Source organism: Prionailurus bengalensis, chromosome C1 (genome assembly GCF_016509475.1).
Source record: "Prionailurus bengalensis isolate Pbe53 chromosome C1, Fcat_Pben_1.1_paternal_pri, whole genome shotgun sequence".
NCBI lineage: Eukaryota > Metazoa > Chordata > Mammalia > Carnivora > Felidae > Prionailurus > Prionailurus bengalensis.
The window spans coordinates 41,870,396-41,891,276 of NC_057345.1; the positions used below are offsets into that span (position 1 = coordinate 41,870,396).

The 20,881-nt window shown below is 42.4% G+C and overlaps 1 protein-coding gene across 1 annotated transcript in view; it reads right to left on the bottom strand.

Moving 5' to 3' along the window:
* RAB3B (RAB3B, member RAS oncogene family) overlaps positions 1-20,881 on the bottom strand; it is a 69,553-nt gene that overhangs the window by 7,818 nt on the left and 40,854 nt on the right. The window contains exons 3-4 of the mRNA XM_043574944.1: positions 14,139-14,257; positions 11,131-11,255 (exon numbers count right to left, since the gene is read on the bottom strand). Of these exons, the coding sequence (XP_043430879.1) occupies positions 11,131-11,255; positions 14,139-14,257 (244 nt within the window). The remainder of the gene's footprint in view (positions 1-11,130; positions 11,256-14,138; positions 14,258-20,881) is intronic.

Below are 20,881 nucleotides of genomic sequence, written 5' to 3' on the forward strand. Positions count from 1 at the left end.
GAGGGGTCAAGAGAGAGAGGGAGAAAGAGAATCCCAAGCAGGCTCTGCACTGCAAGCGCAGAGCCCAATGCAGGGCTTGAACCCACAAACTGTGAGATCATGACCTGAACCAAAATCAAGAGCCAGATGCTCAACAGAGTGAGTCACCCAGGTACCCCTCCTTACTTCCTTCTCTCTTTTCTTTCCTTTTCCTTTTCTTTCTCCTTTCTCCTTTCTCCCTTCCCTCCCTTCCTCCCTTCCTTCCTCCCTTCCCCCCTCCCTTCCCCCCTCCCTTCCTCCCCCCCTTCCTTCCTTCCTTCCTTCCTTCCTTCCTTCTTGACTATACCTTTCTCTTTTTTACAAGTCTCTTTGGCCTTTGCCTTTATCTGACTATTACCCTGTCTGAATCTGGGCAAGTCATTTTATCTCTGTGAATCACTTAGCCTCTCTGAGTCTCAGACTCCTCAGTTGTCAAATAGGAATAGCTACAGTGTGTTCCTGCTGAGAACAGCTGGGAGAATTAAGTGAGAGGAGAGATAAACTGGTGTACGAAGTTGCCTGTTAGAATAACAGTTTCTTTCCTTCTACTTTCATCTGCTCCTCTCACCTCCTCTTCATCCTGTTCTCCTTCTTTTATTGTCTTTTCCCACAAAGGAGGGGCTCTCTTTTCTCCCCACTTCCTACTCCCTATTATCCCACTGTGGACTGAAGGACTGAAGCCCCCGAGAACAAACAAGCCTCCTCTTCCTCCACCATCTCAGCTTGAAGGCACTCCCAGCTCCTTCCAGGCCTCTTTTGGTTGACAGTCTCTCAGTGGCCCTTTTCCCAACCTGAGAAAGGCAAGCAGCAGGAGTGCGTGCTAATCATCGACTTGTGATAAAGAAGGAGTTGGCTGCTGGCTCATTATCTTCAGACTACAGAAACCCAGTCAGCTTCAGAGACCTTCCAGCATGTAGCTTTTCCTTAATGAGTATCATAAAAATTGACTCTCTGGCCTTTGACTGGCTTATCACAAGTGATAGTTTTTGGAGAAGAGGAGGGAGTTGCTTGCCTAGGAAAGGGGCAAACAGGTAAAGAAGTAAATAGGCTTTAACTATTAGTTTGGATGAAGATGAGGACCCAGTTCAAGGCCAGGGCACAAATCATTTCTGAGGAATTGGCACTGAGGGGAGGACATGTCATGTTGTACAGGTAGGCAGTGGGAAGAGGCCCAGGAGTCATATAACCCGGATTTGATTATAGTCCCTGTCAGCTACTGGCTGTATGACCTTGGGCAAGTTGCCCAACCTCTCTCAGCCTCTATTTCTTTATCTGTAGAATGGGGTGAATATTACCTACCTCATAGTGAGGTAATAAGAATTAAATGCACATAAATATGTGAAATGATTGGCATATGGAATACATGTTAATTCCCTTTTCCTTATATTCCTAGTTCACTTTAGTCCCAGCTTCCTTGCACCCAGGGCCTTTAGGGAAATCTTCTTTCTCCTAATCATTCAGGGTCAATCAATAAACCAGTCTTTACTGAACATTGACTTTGTGCCAGGTCTCATGTTGAGAGCCAGGGACAAAAGGAGACCAAATCTAACTTTGGAAAAGATACACTAATCAGAGCCCTTATGTATGCATAGTCTATAACAGTTCACAAATACAATTTTATTTATTTTTTAAAGTTTTATTATTTGAGAGAGAGAGAGAGAGAGAGAGAGAGAGAGAGAGAGAGAGAATATGAATCCCAAGCAGGCTCCACGCTGTCAGCACAGAGCCCAACACAGGGCTCCATCTCACGAACCCTGAGATCATGACCTGAGCCAAAATCAAGGGTCAGATGCTCAACTGACTGAGCCACCCAGGTTCCCCCAAAATAATTTTAAAACAACCTTGTGAGCGGGGTGGGGGGCAAGGCAGGGGTTATTACTTGTAAGTTACAGACAGGAAAACCTAGACTTGGGGATGCGGTATAAGCTAGGGCTCTATCCCTTATGCCCCTTTGTCTCGCTCTCAGTTGGAATAGTGACTGAACACTATATAACATTTCTAACCCAAGTAGAGCAAACCAGAGGATGTGCAGGAATGCAGTGGAGAGAGAGAGTGGCATGGGAAGAGAGCAGGAGGAGGCTTCCAGAAGTTAGTGGAAAGAGGAATCTTTGAGGCTACAACTGAGGAAAACGCTTCACCTAACTAACTTTTCATTCTTTCAGGCTCAGCTTAGATACAGCCTCTTATACAGCTATAGCACATGTTACCCTGCATGGTAGAAGTCCATTTGACAAGAAGGTCCCTGAGCAGGGACTATGCCATTCATCTGAGCCCCAGAAATAGCCAAAGGTATAGGTGTTTGGTGAGTGCTGGTTGATGAAGAGACGACTGAAGGAGGGGGGGAAGCATGGAGAGTGTGCTTGAGAGGATGTGGACAGTAGGGGTCATAAAAGTCAGCTCAACATGCACGATGACACTTGGGTGAATCGGTAGTTCTTACCCTTGAGGAGCTCCTAGTCTAGTGTGAGAGACAGACACACTGACAGTATTACCATGATAGATGCTGGAATGGTGGGAAGCAAGGGGATTAGCAGGACACAAGAGGAGGCACCTAACTGTCCTGGGGGGCCAGGGAAGGTTTCTTGGAGAAGCTGATTCCTACACAGATATCAACTAGATAAAGACAGGTGATTGTGAATGTATGTGTGAGCACATTTGTGTGTACTACACCAGGCAGGGGAAGCAGCATGAGCACAGATAATGGGGCAAAAACAGCATTGGTATATGCCAGAGTGAGCATAGTAGTTTGTTATCATTAGAGCAGAAAGCTCAAAGTGATGACAGATGAGACAGTAAGTCTCATGGAGACTCATGGAGGGCTCATGTGTCATGCCAAAGAGACGTCACTGTCATCTTAAAGGTACTCAAGGTGTGGGAACTCTAATTTGAGTAACCAGCTCATGGCCTTAGCCAGCTCATGGGTCTCTTTCCCTAGCAGGACCACTCCAAATTCACATCCATCCAATAACTGTCAGGCTTCTGGAAGGCTCTTCATTAGCAGGCCCAGATGGTAACCTTTCCCTCAGATTCATTAGTAAGGATTCTCAGGAGCTGAGAACCTAGTGAGGTCAGAAAGATGACAACCAATTAATCAGACTAGCCCTCAGTCCTTTCCTCCCTCTAATTGGCTTCACAACAATATTTCTTCTATCTTTAATAGGGCCCAATTCTTAGCTGAATCTGAGATAATCCACATCCCCCCAGGATCATGTTTACCTATCCTGCCCAAAGGTAGCTGTCATAGACCCAGACTCTACAGTTTGTCCACACTGCCTGCTTCTGAGTTTGACCTCAGAATCCTATTCAAAAATTCATAACCAACTGAACTTACCTCTCCTCATCCTGACACTGCCCTAGAACACTTCTCCACTTTTATGTTCAAATCCCTTCTCTACCTCCCTCTGATACCTCCCATCTCTGTCATGTATCAATCTTCAATTCATGACCTGCTGATCATTGATAATTTGGCAAGTGACTCACTGTGTTCCTGTATGCCCAGGGTTGTTCTCATTCTCAGGAACTTTGGGGTTTCATGTGGTCAATTCATCTAACACCCTTAATTTCTCAATCATCTCATTTACAGCGACCTTCTCTTTCATTTTGCTCAGTTATGCATCTGTCCCATTTTGACTTGGATTTGTGTAACTGGGACTGAAAGAGGCCTAATTAATGCAATACCCAGACTCGTTGGCTTAACATCCAAGATTTTTCGTGGCTTGGCCTCTATCTACTTCCCTGGCTCCATCTTCCTGGCACACACCATGCTCCAGAGATATGAACATTTTCTCATTTGGTGCCATTACCCATGCTATTACTCTCTAGCTCCTACTCCTAGTTACTTTCATTATTCAACTGTGGAATTACCTTTCTCTTCTCACCCCACCTCCACCACTTAGAACATACAATGTACCTCTCCCCTGTTCTCCCATAGTACCTTACACAATTGTTTCCATCAGATTCCAACAGCAAAATGGGAACTATTCTTAACATTTAAACTAGAGGAAATTGGTTATATAAGAGACAGAAGAACAAAGAGGCCCATAAGAATAGTGAGGAAACCAGACATTATCACCAACAAATAAAACAAACCTACTACTAAGGCCAAAGGAAGCTAGAGCCAGGAAAGCAGGAGCCAAAGAAGAGGAGTAGCCTCTACTTGAGGAGTCATCCAAGGTGGGGAGAGGGAATATACAGGTTTCCCTTTTCCCCATCTCTAATCACCTGCCCATGTCTCCCCTTGGCTAAATGCATCCAAAAGCCACTGTCACAGGAACCTGGGAAACACAGCCTGCAAATGTCAACCCCCTGGGATGGGGGTGGGGGACGGGGTGTTTGCAGGAGAGACAGCAGAAGAGTGAAGAATGATATCAAACAGGCTAAGGACTGACACAGCCATCTACCCAAAGGATGTTGAAATTACCTCTCTACTATTTTGTTTCCCTAGTCAATTGGCATCTTGAAGGCAGGGTGAAGGCAGGTGTTCACTTCTGTGTCCCCAGGGTCCATCATGTGTTAGACAACTGTGGCAGATTATTCACTGCCCTCTCTGTACAGGATTTGGCATATCCACCCATTGGCAAATGCTTTGCAGAACCTCCTTGTGGGAGGATTATATCTTTCTGTTTCATTGACATCAAATTTGATCATGTAACTTGCTTTGGCCAACAGATGTGGGCATTCCAAGTCCCAACAGAAGATTTAAGAGCCTTTGTGTGGTTTAGCCATCCCAGATTAGACCCCAAAGTAGGAAAACACATGGAACAGATTCACAGCTGACTTGCAGCTAGCATATGTGAGAAATAAACCTTTATTATCTAAGCTCCTGACTCGAGTTATGTGTTACCACAACAGAATCTAAAGAAATCTCACTAACACTGTGACTAAGGGTAGAAATTTGAAGAGAAACAGTGGCAAGCTTTTGGGAAAATACCACTGGATGATGATATAATGGGAACATTAGGATTTTTAGTCCAAAGCCTGAGTTTGAGTACTGGGCCTACCACCTGATACCTGCGTGGCTTAGAAAAGTTACAGAATCTTTAAATGAAAAAATAAAGAGACAGAAGTGAGTGGCACAGCTCATTGTGTGCAAGAAAACACAAGTTTGGATTCAGCTTCTTCATCAGTATTATGGAGCTGATGATAATGACATCTTCCAGGCTAGGAGTGAGGATGAGGGTCACAGAAAATTGTTGTGAAAGCACCTTGTAAACTGTAAGTCACTGCATCAAAGTTAGTTACTATCAATGTCAGGTCTTTCTCTGCAACGAGGCTCTGTGGTGCAGGTTTCAACTGTTCATCCCAATTCAAAAAACAAACAAATAAACAAGCCCGTTTAACAGGCACCTAAAATAAGCAAGGCAATGTACAAAGGTCTGTGAGGTCTGAGTGATAAGTAGGTATTGTGTGAACTGAAATCATGGAATCAAAGAGAAGGGATAGAGCCAAATGGACCTTCCCATTCAACTAACCCAAATCTCCTATTTTTCAGATGGGTAAACTGAGACCCAGAGACAGGAGACAAGATGCTCAAGATCTTATAGCAAATTAGTGGCAGAAACAGGATAAAACCCTCAGCCTCCAACTCCTACTCTGGTGCTTTTCACACTAAACTTTGCTGGAATGAGTGTATGTGTGTGTTCTAAGACCGCATCGTAAATGAGTCTCTCCCTCCCTTGTAAGCAGAAGTGCGTTTTTCTCTTTTACTATCCTCTCTGGGCTCTGGCCAGGTCCATTTGCATTCAGATCCAGAGAAGGGACAAGATGTCCCTTTCTGAGGGGCACAGGAGGGAAGAGGCCCCAAAATGCCATGCTTCTCACAATAGAAGTCCCTGAAACTGCTCCATACTCCCAAAGATCCACTTGCCACAGTCTCACCCATGTCCCAGGAACTTCGAGGATACTGATAGCCTGCTGCTACTCACAGCTTTAATAAAAGCTAGCAGCTGGCCATATGACTAGATTGGCCTAGTGAGCTAAGAAAAGCTAAGGGAAAGGGAGTCCTGAAGAGGAATCCCATCGAGCAGCGAGTGGCACTACTATGGTGGCAAACAGACCCCTGAAACTCAATTGCTGGCATAGCAGAGATAGGACTGAAGTGGGAATGAGGAAGGCTGAGCATCCACCCTCACTGTTCCCAAATCTGATCACATCCTTGCAAAATTCTTAACATGATCCACAGGATCCTTCATGACTTGGCCCTTGCCTACCTCTCCACTCTCACCTCACACTACTCCCCCCTTGATTGTTCAGACCCTGCGGTATGGCCTTATTTCAATATCATGAGTGCTTCAAGCTTTACCCCACAGTAGGACTATTCTTGATCTGGAACATGGTCCTCTGCCTCCGTGCCCTGCCCCCGCCCCCACTACACACTCACTCACACCCACTCTTTGCCTAACTTTTTCTCATCTTTTAGTTCTCAGCTTCAGTGTTACTTTCTGGGAGGATCTTGACTCTCCAGTCTAAAATTAAGTTTCTCTGTTTCACTCTCTTCATAGCACTTGTAACTTATGTTACATTTATCTGCCCACCATTCCTTCTTTTAGGGAACCCTATTTTTAAACAGTTGTGGTGGCACTATAGGTCATAATACCCGCCTCCCCCAGTCATTGGAACAGGCATGTGACTCACATGTGGCCAATCATAGTCTTCCCTAAGATTGAAGGGAGAGAGAAGAGAAGGCCTTTTTTTTTTTTTTTTTTTTTTTTTTTTTTTTTTTTTTTTTCAGGAGTTGAGAAGATATGAATCTGGAGCTTCCATCTTACTCCCCATGCAGAGTTTGCCTGGAGAAGGAGGGAGGCTGAAGGGATAAACAAAATTGAGAAATGGAAAGGGCAGTTGAATCCTGGGTCTAGTGAACTGTGCAGCTACATGAGCTAATAAGCTATTTTTTTTAATGAAAGCTAGTTTGATTTGGGATTTTATCACTTTCCATAACAAGAGTCCTAACTCATGTAGAACATATCACAATTTTTAACAGCTGTATTGAGATATAATTCACATACCATTCAATTTGTCTATTTACAACATTTTAAATTATATATTTATTTGTATAATTATTTATTGTCCCCTTCCCATTAGTTCCATGACAGTAAGGATCATAGCTGTTTTGTTCACTATTATATGCCAAATGCTAAAATAGAACCTAGCTCAGAGTTAAGTGCTCAATGAATAAGTGAATAAATGTATGAATGAATGAATGAATGAATGAATGAATGAATATCTACCCTATGCTGGATCCTTAGGATAATGACCCAAATTAGACATAACCTGGTTGCTCTCAAGGTCTAGCAAGAGAAATAGATGTCCAATATGCAAATACTGGTAAGTAATGGAGGAAAACTTGGGAAATTGTACAGGACAGACATGGTTTAACTTTACTGCCCAAATAGGACTAATTCATTAAGACTCTCTTTAAATGCCTTCCTACACCCTACACTAAGAATTAATCTTACTTCCATCTACGTTCCTATATAAATTTGATAGATCTAAACTAACCCCACTATCTCTTAACTTGAGCAAATTATTTAACCCCTCTGAACTTCATTTTTCAGAGTATTGGACATACCCTATAGTACCTACTTTGAAGGGTTATAGTGAGAATTAGATGAATTACTATACAGCATTTCATATAACACCTAGATCAATATATATATCACCTATTATTACCATATTTAGTGATAATACATGGTACCATATATAGTGAGGTTAAGTAGTTAGGAGCACAGGGTATGGAGCCAGACCACTGCTAGGGTTCAAATTCTGACTCAACCTGTTACTAGCTGTGTGACCTTAAGCAAGTTACTCAATTTCTCTGTGCCTTAGTTTTCTCCTCTGTTTAAAAAAACAAAAACAAAACAAAACAAAACAAAACAAAAAAACACCTAACACAACTTAGAGATAAGAGAAGCACATATGTCAGAGAGTTCTAGGGGGATTAAATTAAGTGAGTAATACTTTAAAACACTTAGAATAGTGCCTGGCACATGGTAAACACCTAATAAATATTTAACCAACTCGCTTTTTAAAAATCTTAGTCCTAAGGGCTTGGCATGCTGGTTATTTTTTTTCCAAATACAAAACTACCTTATCTTTTAAAACTTGGTCTAAGGTCTTGATGTACTGATTTTTTCCCCTTTTCTTTTCTTTCTTTCTTTCTTTCTTTCTTTCTTTCTTTCTTTCTTTCTTTCTTTCTTTCTTCCTTCCTTCCTTCCTTTCTTTTCTTTTCTTTTCTTTTCTTTTCTTTTCTTTTCTTTTCTTTTCTTTTCTTTTCTTTCTTTTTATTAAATAGGCTTCATGTCCAGCATGGAGCCCAACGTGGGACTTGAACTCATGACCCTGAGATTAAGACCTGAGCTGAGATCAAGAGTCAGATACTTAACCAACTAAGCCACCCAGGCACCTCTATATTTTTTTCAAATACATACCAAAGTATATACATAAAATCATCTTGCACACTTCCAATGGCATAAGTCTCTTTGGGAAATGCTAGACTCACACAGTCAACAATTTATAGTACCCTGAACACACAGTGCTGTTCTTTGCCTTTGCCAGTGTTACTCCCCTGAAATGTCCTGGCTTCTCCTCACTTGGCTGCTCCTACTTATCTTCAAGACTCAGCTTGGGCATCATGTTCTCTGATCCCCGCTGAGTTAGGTAACATCCTCTGTACCCCCACAACCCTCAGCACATTCCTCTATCACAACACTGATCACTTGGGGTATCACTCTTTCTGTCCTTCAGACCAGGGAATGTGTATCCTATTTCACAGCACAGTACCTGGCATAAAGTAGGCGCTCAGAAAGTCTTAATTGGATTGAAGTAAAATGAAGTAGCCAAATACTTAACATAATAAAATTTAATCGAAACATATTTCTGCGGTGTCTACTCAGAGCCAGGCCATATAGTAGGCACTGTGGGCACAAAAATAAACTAGACTCATTTCCTGTCCTCACAGAACTTTAGGGAGATGGACAAGTAAACAAGTGCACCCAAGTGTGATAGGGACTGTGACTGCTGTGTGTCTGAGGTACATTGGGTAGAGGCAAGAGGAAAAGAGCTCTGGGGGCCAGGAAGGGCTTTATAGAAGATGTGAAGCTTGAGCTGCTTTGAAAAGTGAGTTTAGGTTTACTGGCTGGATGAGGGTAGGGGGTGTGGAGTAGAAGAGAGCATTCCGAACAGATGGTTAGTCCAGGGAAAGTGCTGGGAGTCTCCCTGGGGACAGCAGGTTGAAGGCATAAAGTGATAGGAAGGGTCACCCAAACGTATGCTTAGCCACATGCTTACTGTTCTGTGAACCAGGGGGATGGGTAGACCCTTTCTGGACCCTGTGAACTTCTGTAATGGGGTAAGAACAGCAAAATCCAAGATAACTCAACCTCCCTATTTATTAAACACCTACAGTTTGCTACTTTCTATTCCAGGCCACCCTGGGGAACAGAGGAGGGAAGAAAGACATATAAGACACTCCCACACATGTACTTATAATATACATAATACAAATATATACCACACACAACTCACATTTATATATTACACAATTTTCCCACCTACAAGCCCAAATACCTATACTCTAGAGACCATAAGGGAGAATAACTTTAAACTTCCTACTCCTCAATACTTATAATACCTAGGTTGTGAGACATATTTAGGGAGGCTGGCTAAAAGTTAAGAAATATATCCTTTCTTCTAGATGAAGTTTTTTCTGAGGTGACCCTACATTGAACCCCAATACTGAAAGGAAAGGAAAGGGGGCGCCTGAGTGGCTCAGTCAGTTAAGCGTCTGACTTCAGCTCAGGTCATGATCTCACGGTTCATGAGTTTGAGCCCCGCGTCGGGCTCTGTGCTGATGGCTCAGAGCCTGGAGCCTGTTTCAGATTCTGTGTCCCCTTCTGTCTGCCCCTCTCTGCCTGCACTCTGTCTCTTGCATTGCCTCAAAAATAAATAAACATTAAAAAAAAAAAAAAAGGAAAGGAAAGGAAAGGAAAGGAAAGAAAAGAAAAGCAGCTGCTCCTTTAAGCAAGTATAGGTAGGAGTTCTGCTGTGGGGCCATTGAGATGCACCTGAGGTACCTGGGTCTCAGTGGAACACAGAGATAAGAGTGCTTTAATCTTGGAAAAAGTCAGACTGAGCTGCATACCTAAATCACATTATTTCATCCCTTCAAACATTTATTGTTGTTGTGAATTGTGTTTTGGTGAAGAAGCATCAGTTTACATTGAGAGAAATACTAAGACACAGTGTTGTGGTTGCTATAAGGATGTTTGCTATTAAGGACATTGTCACATCCAGCATATAGAGTCTGCTCTATCGTGGCCAGTGAAGAGAATAATGGGTTTGTTTTTATTTTATTTTGGAGGGGTTGTTTTTATTTTAAGGACCATCTTGAAACCATGTAATTGATTATGTTTCTCTCTTTGCATGGCTGGTAGGAAGTTAAAAGCCAATATTTTGACCCAACTCTTACACATGCCTGGGAACCTAAAACATACATACTTATCTCACCCCTGGCTTCCTCTTATTTTCCTCCTACCCTTGTTTTCCCTTTACTTTGATTTTCTAATTTTTTTGATGTATTATGATAATTAAAAAAATTTTTTTAATGTTTATTTATTTCTGGGAGAGCGAGAGAGCACGAGTGGAGAAGGGGCAGAGAAAGAGGGAGGCATAGACTCCAAGGCAGGCTCCAGGCTCTGAGCTGTCAGCACAGAGCTCCATGTGGGGCTCAAACTCACAGATGCGAGATCCTGACCTGAGCCGAAGTTGGATGCCTAACCAAGTGAGCCACCCAGGTGCCCCTATTATGATGATTTTTATAAGATACCTCAAAGCCTTTGTGGAAGGCACTGGTGAAAAAAAAATAGTTCATAAATTTAAATTTTACTTATTAATTCAATGTAACAAAATATACACATTATCATAAATAATAAATTACCTAAAATTCATTAGCACAAAGCTTACACGTACATCACACAAATATAAACAATATACATAGAGCACACATGTACATAATTCACAATCACAACATACCTTTAATGTCACACTTAACTGTAAACATGCATGTGCACACACACACACACACACACACACACACACACGTTGTACACATACCAAGCTGCTCTGCAAGGAGCCGGCCCTTCTCAGTGGGAACAACCCTCTCTTCCTCCATGTCACATTTGTTCCCCACCAGGATAACCTGCGCATTGTCCCAGGAGTAGGTCTTGATCTGAGTAGCCCTAAAGAGAGACCAAGAGAAGACTGTGTTAATGACATCCTGCTCTGATGGCAGACCCTGCAAAACTCTAAGACGTGGTTTCCCTTCCAGGAGGCAGGCTACACCCAAGTTATGTCAATTAACTCAGTTGAGGACAGACAGATACCTGCCCCTGCTGGTTGTCACAGGTGCTGACCCCTAAGCCCTGGTTGCAAACCTCACCCACCTCTTAGTAGCATTCCTCTAATACATCTGCCCATCCCTCTCTTCACTGGGCAGAGAGTTCTTTCTAAAACATCTAGCTGATCCTTTCCTGAAAGGACTCTTCTATGCTTCCCCCCCACCCCCAACCCTGCCCGCAAAACGAGTAGCTATGTGATGAAGTCTATATCCCTCAGGTGTTCAAGAACATTCACATCCTGTCTCTCCAGCTTTATCACACTTCCTCTCACTTCCCACCCATCCCCAAATGCTCTTCCATAGCTGTGCCTTTGTCTATACTGGGAGTCCCTTCCCCACACTAACTCATCCCCCAAGGTCCCACAATTCCTTGGGGGAAGTCGTCTCAGGCTTTCTCAGGCCCAGCTAGCCTCTCCTTCTTCCTCTGTGACTTGCAAACATTCACTGAAGCCTCAGATGATGAATATTTGTAGAAACCAAAACGTCAGCAGTAGTTTCCCTCACAAAAGATGATTATGAAACTTTTCAAAAATACTTTATGTACTTCTCAATTTTTCAAAAGTGAGTATATACTACTCACATAATGAGAAACAAAATTTTAACGTAAGGAATAAAATAGGGCCCTTATATTGTGGACATCTCCTTGTGGGGATGGGCCTAACTCTGTCTCTAACCATTCCTTCAGACAAAAATGGAATCTCATTTTGGTCACTTAAACCTTTACCATGGCACCTGTTATATTTAGCTAAACTTATCAGTCTTTCCTTGAGGGCAAGGATAGTCTCATTGGTCTTTGGGGTGCCAGTCCCCAGCACGGAGCACAAAGTAGAGGAGATGTCAGCAAATTTCTGGTGAATGAATAAGCCAGCAAATGGTTAATCCTGAAGCAGATCTTAAATGCAACCCTATCCTGACACTGACACTCAAACTAACTGAACCCTAACTGTTTCTGGACCTATTACCAACCCTGCTCCTAAAGCTGATCCCACCACCAATCTTCTCTTTAGGATGAGAAGCCATTCCCTTAAGGTACGGAATTCACTCAGCCACGTTGGTCATGGGCTGACAAAGAATGAGGCTCTGTGCTGGGCACTGGAGGGGCTAGGCTAGGACCAAGTTTCTCAGAGGCAAAACCTAAAGGCCAGGGCTTAGGAGAAATAGACACTTAATCTTTAGCCTCAAGGCAGGTCCCTGGAGCCAACTCTTAATGTCTCCCCATACTATTCTTTCTGTCATTTTTGTCCCTCTTCTCACCCCCATCCACTCTCAGCTCCCAGATTAGCAATTCAGGTTATTCTTGGAGGAATCGTCACCAGGTGTTAAAGTCACTGTGTTCCTGAGACAGAATGAACAGGGACTGATGGCAAAAGGGAAGGAGGTCAAGGCCAACAGGGAATTAGCAGTGTAGAGACACTGAAAGAAAGAGCTAATAATTCCATGGTAGGAGGTAGGGGGGAAGATGGAGAGGGAGAGAAAGAGGAGGAGCTGAGACAAATCGTGACTGAAGGGAAAAGAGGGAATAAGAAAGGAGAAAAGGAAAGAGGAAAAAAAGGCTAGTAAAGAGAAAAGGAAGATGGAGGGGTCTTGTTAAAAGGGAAGAGAGAAAAAGGAGGAAGGGGAGGATAACCAATAGGCTGAGAAGGAGAACCTAGACCACCATGAATGACAGACACGTGAATGGCACCTTGGAGAGCCTGCAAAGTCACTCACAACTCAAGACTACAAGGCACCAATAGTACTTCACACAGTCACGGCAACTGTTCCTTCACAGAAGGGAAGTCATCGAAGGATGGCTGTTGGGCAAAGGGCAGCAGAGATAACCTTGGCATTGGTCAGCACTGCTGCTGAATTGCTGGCCTTCTCAGCATCTCTGATTCTGAAGAAGACCATGGCACAAATGTTCCATCTTCTCCCATTCCAATCCTTTCTACTGATTAGGGGCACAGTGTCCTGGGCCCTCCCTCTTACCTGTCCTTCCCCTTGTGCTCCCTTCTCCCTGTGAATTATACTCTAGGAAGAAAGCTGTGTAAGTCATTCAGAGGTTGTACCTGTGAAGCTGTGCTGATTTCCATTGTATGTTGAATCTTTACAAACTTGGACTAGATGTGCTCTTGACCCCTAGCCTGGGGATAAACTTTATGGGGATGTCATGTGTGGATTCATTCACTACTATGACCAGGATGATCTTTCCAAAACATTAATCTGAACCTGCTGGTTCCCTGTTCAAATGTCGTCATCTAGGGAATAAACTCCAAATTCCTTATCCCAACACACAAAATTCTTCATGACCTCTGCTCTTTTTATACCCCTTACTTGCCTTCTCATCTTTGTACATCTGTATACTTTTCCTGGAATATTCTTATCTATTCACCCCCTGGCTCACTCCTGTTCATCTTACAAAATGTAGCATCTGTGTCAGCAACTCCATGATCCCTTCCTTGATTCCCCAAGCTGGGTCACAGCCCTCTGTTGGATTCCCAAAAGTACCTCTCTTTATCACTGCACATGTACATGATATTCTCACTGCTTGCTTACTTATCTTCCTCTCCTCTCATCTGTGAGTTCCTTGAGGACAGGAGCCATGTCTGATTCACGTAGATTTCCCTAGCATACAGCACAAGACCTAGCACGCATTAGGTTTTCCTAAAGAGTTTGATGAATAATGAATAACTGAGGTGAATGAATGAATGAATGAATGAATGAGGTGAATGAATGAATCTCATACCAATCTTGGACAGCATTGAAGGACTCCTCGTTGGTGATGTCATACATCAGAATGAAGCCCATGGCCCCACGGTAATAGGCTGTGGTGATGGTCCGGTACCGCTCTTGCCCAGCTGTGTCCTGGGTAGGAAGAGAAAAGAGTTAGCATCCTAGAAAGTCTGCTTTTTTTCCTAAAAAGTCCTCAGGAACAATTAAGAAATAGCCCAAAGTATATTTAAGGAGTACCTATTATGTGTCTTGTATTGTACTTGGTAAGTAGAATAAAATGTTTTTTAAAACCTCATAAAAATTAATAAGAAAATAATTGAGGGGCTCCTGGCTGGCTCAGTCAGTAGAGTAGGCAACTCTTGACCTTGGGGTCACAAGCTTGAGCCCCACATTGAGGGCAGAGTTTACTTTAAAAACAGAAAGAGGGGTGCCCAGCTGGCTCGGTCAGTAAAGCACGTGACATTTTTTTAAAAAATTTAAGTCTAACTCAATTAACATGTAGTGTAATAATGATTTCAGGAATAGAATTTAGTGATTCATCACTTACATATATCACCCATCCCAACAAGTGCTCATCCCAACAAGTGTCCTCCTTAATGTTCCTTGTCCATTTAGCCCATCTCCCTACCCTATACCCCTCCAGCAACCCTCAGTTTGTTCTCTATATTTAAGAGTCTCTTATGGTTTATCTCCCTCTCTGTTTTTACATTATTTTTGCTTTCGTTCCATTACGTTCATCTGTTTTGTATCTTAAATTCCACAAATGAGTGAAGTCATACATTTGTCTTTCTCTAATTTTGCATAGCATAATATACTCTAGTTCCATCCATGTTGTTGCAAATGGCAAGATTTCATTTTTTTTTTTGATTGTTGAGTAATACTCCATTGTATATATATACACCACATCTTCTTTATCCATTCATCCATCGATGGACATTTGGGCTCTTTACATATTTTGGCTATTGTCGATAGTGCTGCTATAAACATTGGGGTGCGTGTGCACCTTTGAAATAGCACTCCTGTATCCCTTGGATAAATACCTACTAGTGCAATTGCTGGGTTGTAGAGTAGTTCTAGTTTTAATATTTTGGGGAATCTCCATACTGTTTTCTAGAGTGGATGCACCAGTTTGCATTCCCATCAGCAGTGCAAAAGAGATCCTGTTTCTCCACATCCCTGTCAACATCTGTTGTTGCCTGAGTTGTTACTGTTACCCATTCTGACTGGTGTGACGTGGTATCTCGTTGTGGTTTTGATTTGTATTTCCCTGATGATGAGAGATGTTGAGCATTTTTTCATGTGTCTGTTAGCCATCTGGATGTCTTCTTTGGAGAAATGTCTATTCACTAGCATTTACATTTTATAGTTGAGAATGCAAAAATGCAGGCAGGGTAAGTGACTTTCCTAAGGTCACAAAGCTGGAGACAAAAGCTATGCCTTAAATCCAGGACTTCTGATTCCAAGTCCAACACACATACCACTAAACTCCAATCAATGAAGGATTTATCCACAAGTATTTACTGAACACAATCTATAATGATAATAAAATAAGGGGACAATAATTCCAGTATGCCATTATTTGTATATATGCTGCACCTGTTATCCACACACTTCAGAAAAACTCTGTAGGATATATACGATTACTCTATTTTATTCCAGATAAGGAAACTGAGGCTTAAGAAGATTGCCGCTAAGTATCAGAATTAGAACTCAAAATAAATCTATCTGAGGGGTACCTGGATTGGATGAGCTCCCGCTCAGTTGGTTGAGCGTCCAACTTCAGTTCAAGTCATGATCTCGCAGTTTGTGAGTTTGAGCCCCACATCAGGCTTACTGCTGTCAGCGCAGAGCTCCCTTTGGATCCTCTGTTCCCTACTCTCTCTGCCCCTCCCTCGCTTGCGCTCTCTCAAAAACAAATAAACATTAAAAAAAAAAATAAGTCTGACTCCTACAGTCATTACAATTTATACCTTAGCCATGGACCATACTTTGTGTGATATAAAAATGGACAAGGCACTATCCCTAACTTGAGGAAGTCTCAGTAAAAGTGCAGAGGTAGCTAATGCTAATGGGGAGCATTAGACTGATAACTAGCAGTATGTGGCAGTATGTCATTAGTTCCAGATAAGCAGTATAAAGAAAATGCGTCAGGCTTGCACTGGCAGTGCAGAGCCTGCTTGGGATTCTCCCTCTCCCTCTCTCCCTGCGCCTCCCACCTTGTGTACACATGCTCTCTCTCTTTCTCTTTCTCTCTCAAAATAAATAAACTTAAAAAAAAAAGAAAAAAGAAAATGTGTCACACAAGTCAGGTAAGGTAGAAACATGGTGGTTTGGGGTAATTATAGAAGTTGTCAAAGCAGAGATAGTGTATCAGTTAGGATATACTGAGTTATTTAGTAGCAAAGCAATCCCCAAATTTCAGCAGCTTAAACGAGGTTTTATTTTTCACTATTGCTACATATCTATTAACAGTTGGCTGGGTGCTCTGCTTTTTGTCTTCCGTAGCTGACAGGGCAGCTCCCAGAGGGGGGAAAAGTGTGTGAGTCATATTTTGGCTCTTAAAACTTCTACTTCTCCCACTTCACTAGCCAAAGCAAGTCACACACCCACATCCAAAAAAATGCAATCTTATAATATGCCCACGAGGAGAATCATAAACGTGGTAGACAGCGTAACTCCCACTAATGGAATCTGTACCAAGTCCAGAAGCATTGGCCTGAAGATGTGCTTATTTGACAATAGTAGGAGGATAACAGGGACTTTCTTTTTATTTGAGGAAGAGAGAGAGCAACTGAGTGAGCAAGCAGGGGAGAGGGACAGAAGGAAAGAGAAAGAGAGAAAGAGAGACACAGAGAGAAAATCCTAAGCCAGCTCCATGCTCAGCACAGAGCCCAATGCCAGGCTCGATCCCACAACCATGGTATCATTACCTGAGCTGAAATCAAGAGTTGGACACCTAACCAACCGAGCCACCCAGGCACCCCATCAGGGACTTTTCTAAAGAAGAATTTTCCAAGCAGTGAAGTGAGGGAAAAGTATTTTGGCAGAAGAAGAGTTTTTGCCATTGAGTACTCCAAAAGAACTTAAGGAATGGTAAGAAATGGGAAATGGGTAATGGATAAGTGCTGAAGCTAGAAAGAGCTTTAAATGTTGTGCTATGGGGTTTGGACTTTATCTTTTTTTTTAAGTTTATTTATTTATTTTTGAGAGACAAGAGAGGGAGAGCACAGGGGAGGGACAGGGGAGGGACAGGGAGAAAGGGAGACAGAGGATCTGAAGTGGGCTCCGTGCTGACAGCAGAGAGCCAGACTTGGGGCTCAAACTCACGAACCATGAGATCATGACCTGAGCTGAAGGCAGATGCTTAACCAACTGAGCCACTCAGGTGCCCTTGGACTTTATCTTTTAAAATAAAAGATTTTGAGGCAGGGGATTAACATAATTAGATCTGAACTTTATTTAGAAAGATCACTCTGGCTGTGATGTGGGGAATGGACTGGAAGAAGAGATGGAAAGCAGGAAGGCTAGTTAGAAGATCTTTGCAGTGGTTCAAGTAAGTCCCAATAAGGATTTAAACTAGAGTGGTAGCAATGAGAATGAAGTCAAACAGATTCAAGAGGTATTTAAGAGATGAGTTATATAGGGCATGGTGATGAATTGGAGGTGAAGTGATGAGAAATCAAAGACAACGGTTATCTGTTACCTCATTTTCTCCATGTCCTCAGCAATTCAGCTCTGGTCTAGACTTGCACAACTTTACTCAGCAAAAAAATCTGTACTTACTACACCCACTATCCTTGGGGAGCATATAAATCTCCAACTCCTGTTTATTGAGCATGATCTTTGGGTGTCTTACTCTTCACCTCAAGCAGCTTATCAGAGTATCCCTTCTGACCACATACAATATTTCTTCCTACGAGCTCTGGTAAGAGTTCTTTCTAAAAGTTCTCCAGTTCATAAATGAGTGAGTGGATGAATGAATTAATATATAAATGAATGAAGAGATGAATGAGTGAGTGAACACATAACACTGGGAATTTTAGGCACTACTGAGAGAAATCATCAATTCGCACTATCTATGCAGAAGTTTTTTGGACCTATGAAACACTTCAACAGTATTTAATCCACCCCACACCCCTTGCCTTTGCTTCCTGAGCTCCCACACCACAAATGAGACTCCTCCCACCCATCTGCAGGCCAGGCCCCAAATCTTGTCCTGTGAGGTTTAGAATTAAGCCACCCATCCAGACTAGAGATTTAAAGGCCCAGGCAGGATTTCTAAGCAGCTGGTCTCAACTTTTCTCACTCTGCCTGTGTTGTATCATTTCCCTGTGAGAGTTTTGAGGCCTCCATCTCTGACTGAAGTCTGGCCCTGTGCCCCAGCTCTTTGACAGGGGGGGTCCTGTCACCCAATTGATGCCCAATTAATTACAAATCTTGGTATGGGGAGTGCCTGGCTGGTTCGGTTGGTAGAACATGCAACTCTTGATCTCGGGGTCATGAATTTGAGCCCATATTGGGTGTAGAGGTTACTTAAAATAAAATGAAATGAAATGAAATAAAATGAAATGAAATGAAATGAAATAAAATAAAATAAAATAAAATAAAATAAAATAAAATAAAACAAAATAAATCCTAGTATGGAATACTAAATGAGCTTGGACATGGAACCAGTTTCATCTCTGTTCTCCTAGTGCCTAGCACAGGGCTGTGCACACAGTGGAGGTTCAATCATCACTTGCCAAACAAAAAGGCTACACAGTCTTGAAATTGAGGGTGGTCTCTGGGGTTAGACTCCTGGGTGTGAATCCCTGTTCTAGCACTTACTATGTGACTATGGTAGGCAGCCTTTTAAATGCCTCCTAATGATCGCTATCTCCTGGTATTTATGCTCTTGTGTAATCTCCTTCTTGGGCAATTTGCCTTTTTGAGCCTTAGTCTCTTCATCTTTAAAGTGGGAATAACAACAATATCTACTTCATTAAGAAACATTAGAAACATTAAGAACATTAAGAACATTAAGAAAGTTATTATATCTAAAATGCTTAGAAAAGTTCCTAGTACATAGTAAGAGCCATAAAAGCCTCAGTTACTATTTTTGCACTTTCAGAGTTAGCCCCAGGAACAGGGCCAGCTTCCCAGAGTCTGCCCAGCTGGAGTAGATGAGTTTCATGCTATGTGTCACTTCCCACTCATTCAAACCTGCTGAGGGCTGCTTCCAGTCAGAGTCTCAATATGATGCTTCCCTCAAAGAGTAGCAAATGGCCTGATAGAAAGGGAATGGATGAGTGTAAAAGTTGAGCAGGCTTTGGTCTGACTCCCAGCTCTGCCATTCATCACCAGTTCACCATTCATCACCAGCTCTGCCATTGTGTGGTTTTGGAAAGCTTGGGGTTTTTTTGTTTGTTTTGCTTGTTTGTTTGTTTTGTTTTGTTCTGTTTTGTTTTTTTATCTCTTTGAGATTCAGCTTCCTCACATCTGGAATAGAAATAATAATCCCTACTTTGTAGGCTGTTTGCAATTAAATAAGATTTTTTAAAATGTCTAGCTCATAGGGGCGCCTGGGTGGCGCAGTCGGTTAAGCGTCCGACTTCAGCCAGGTCACGATCTCGCGGTCCGTGAGTTCGAGCCCCGCGTCAGGCTCTGGGCTGATGGCTCGGAGCCTGGAGCCTGTTTCCGATTCTGTGTCTCCCTCTCTCTCTGCCCCTCCCGCGTTCATGCTCTGTCTCTCTCTGTCCCAAAAATAAATAAACGTTGAAAAAAAAATGTTTTTTAAAAAATAAAAAATAAATAAAATGTCTAGCTCATAATAGGTACTCAAATATGGGAGTACATATCATTTTCATTATTACTTAACCCTTCTAAGCTTAAGTTTTCTCATTTGTAAAGTGATAATACCAACCTTAAAGTGGTTGTGTGAAGATTATAGATAACGTATTTGGAGAGCCTGGCAGAGTGCCAGGCACATAGTAGGTATGCAATAAAGTCCATAGTAGTTCCTGCTATTACTGTTGATATTATTGTTATTGTCATTCCCCTTGAAAAGAAGCAAGGTTGGAAACAACAATCCAGCTCTCACCATCCTGTGCTCAATGGAAAGTAGCCCAGAGAACTGTTCCTGAACCTCCCTCTCTCTCCCTCTCTCTTTTATTTTTAAAAATCACTTCAACAAACATTGATTCCCCTCCCACTGATGAGAGTCAGAAATAGAACCAAAGAGGAGACAGGAAGGAGGAGAAAGAGGCATGACTCACTGGCTACTTGAGGAAGGAGACCATGTCATCAAGAGCAATCAATTCACTTCTATGAAGCAGGCATTCATTGAGCTCTTTATATGGGCAGAGCATTATTCCAGAGAGTGGACACCAGGGTGAGCAAGCCGCCGCCCTGGCCTCCAGCAGCCCCATGTGTCAGACAGACACATAGGTAAGGGGCAGAGAAGCTAACATCAACTGAACACCTACTCTGTGCCAGGCATTTTGATAAATGTTTTATATATGGGATCTCACTTATTATTTATAGTAACAAAATAAGACTGTTAGTTGAGAATTATTACAGGCCAGCCACCATGCTAAGCACTTTACCTATTTTATTTAATTACCAAATAACCTTGAAATACTGTTATCTCTATTTACAGATGAGAAAAAGTTAAATAATTTGCCTAAGATCTTGCAACCAGTTCATGCCAGACTGAGATTCAAACCTAGGTCTGATTCCAAAGCCTGTGCTTTTCCCAGGATGCTCTTTATTCTACAT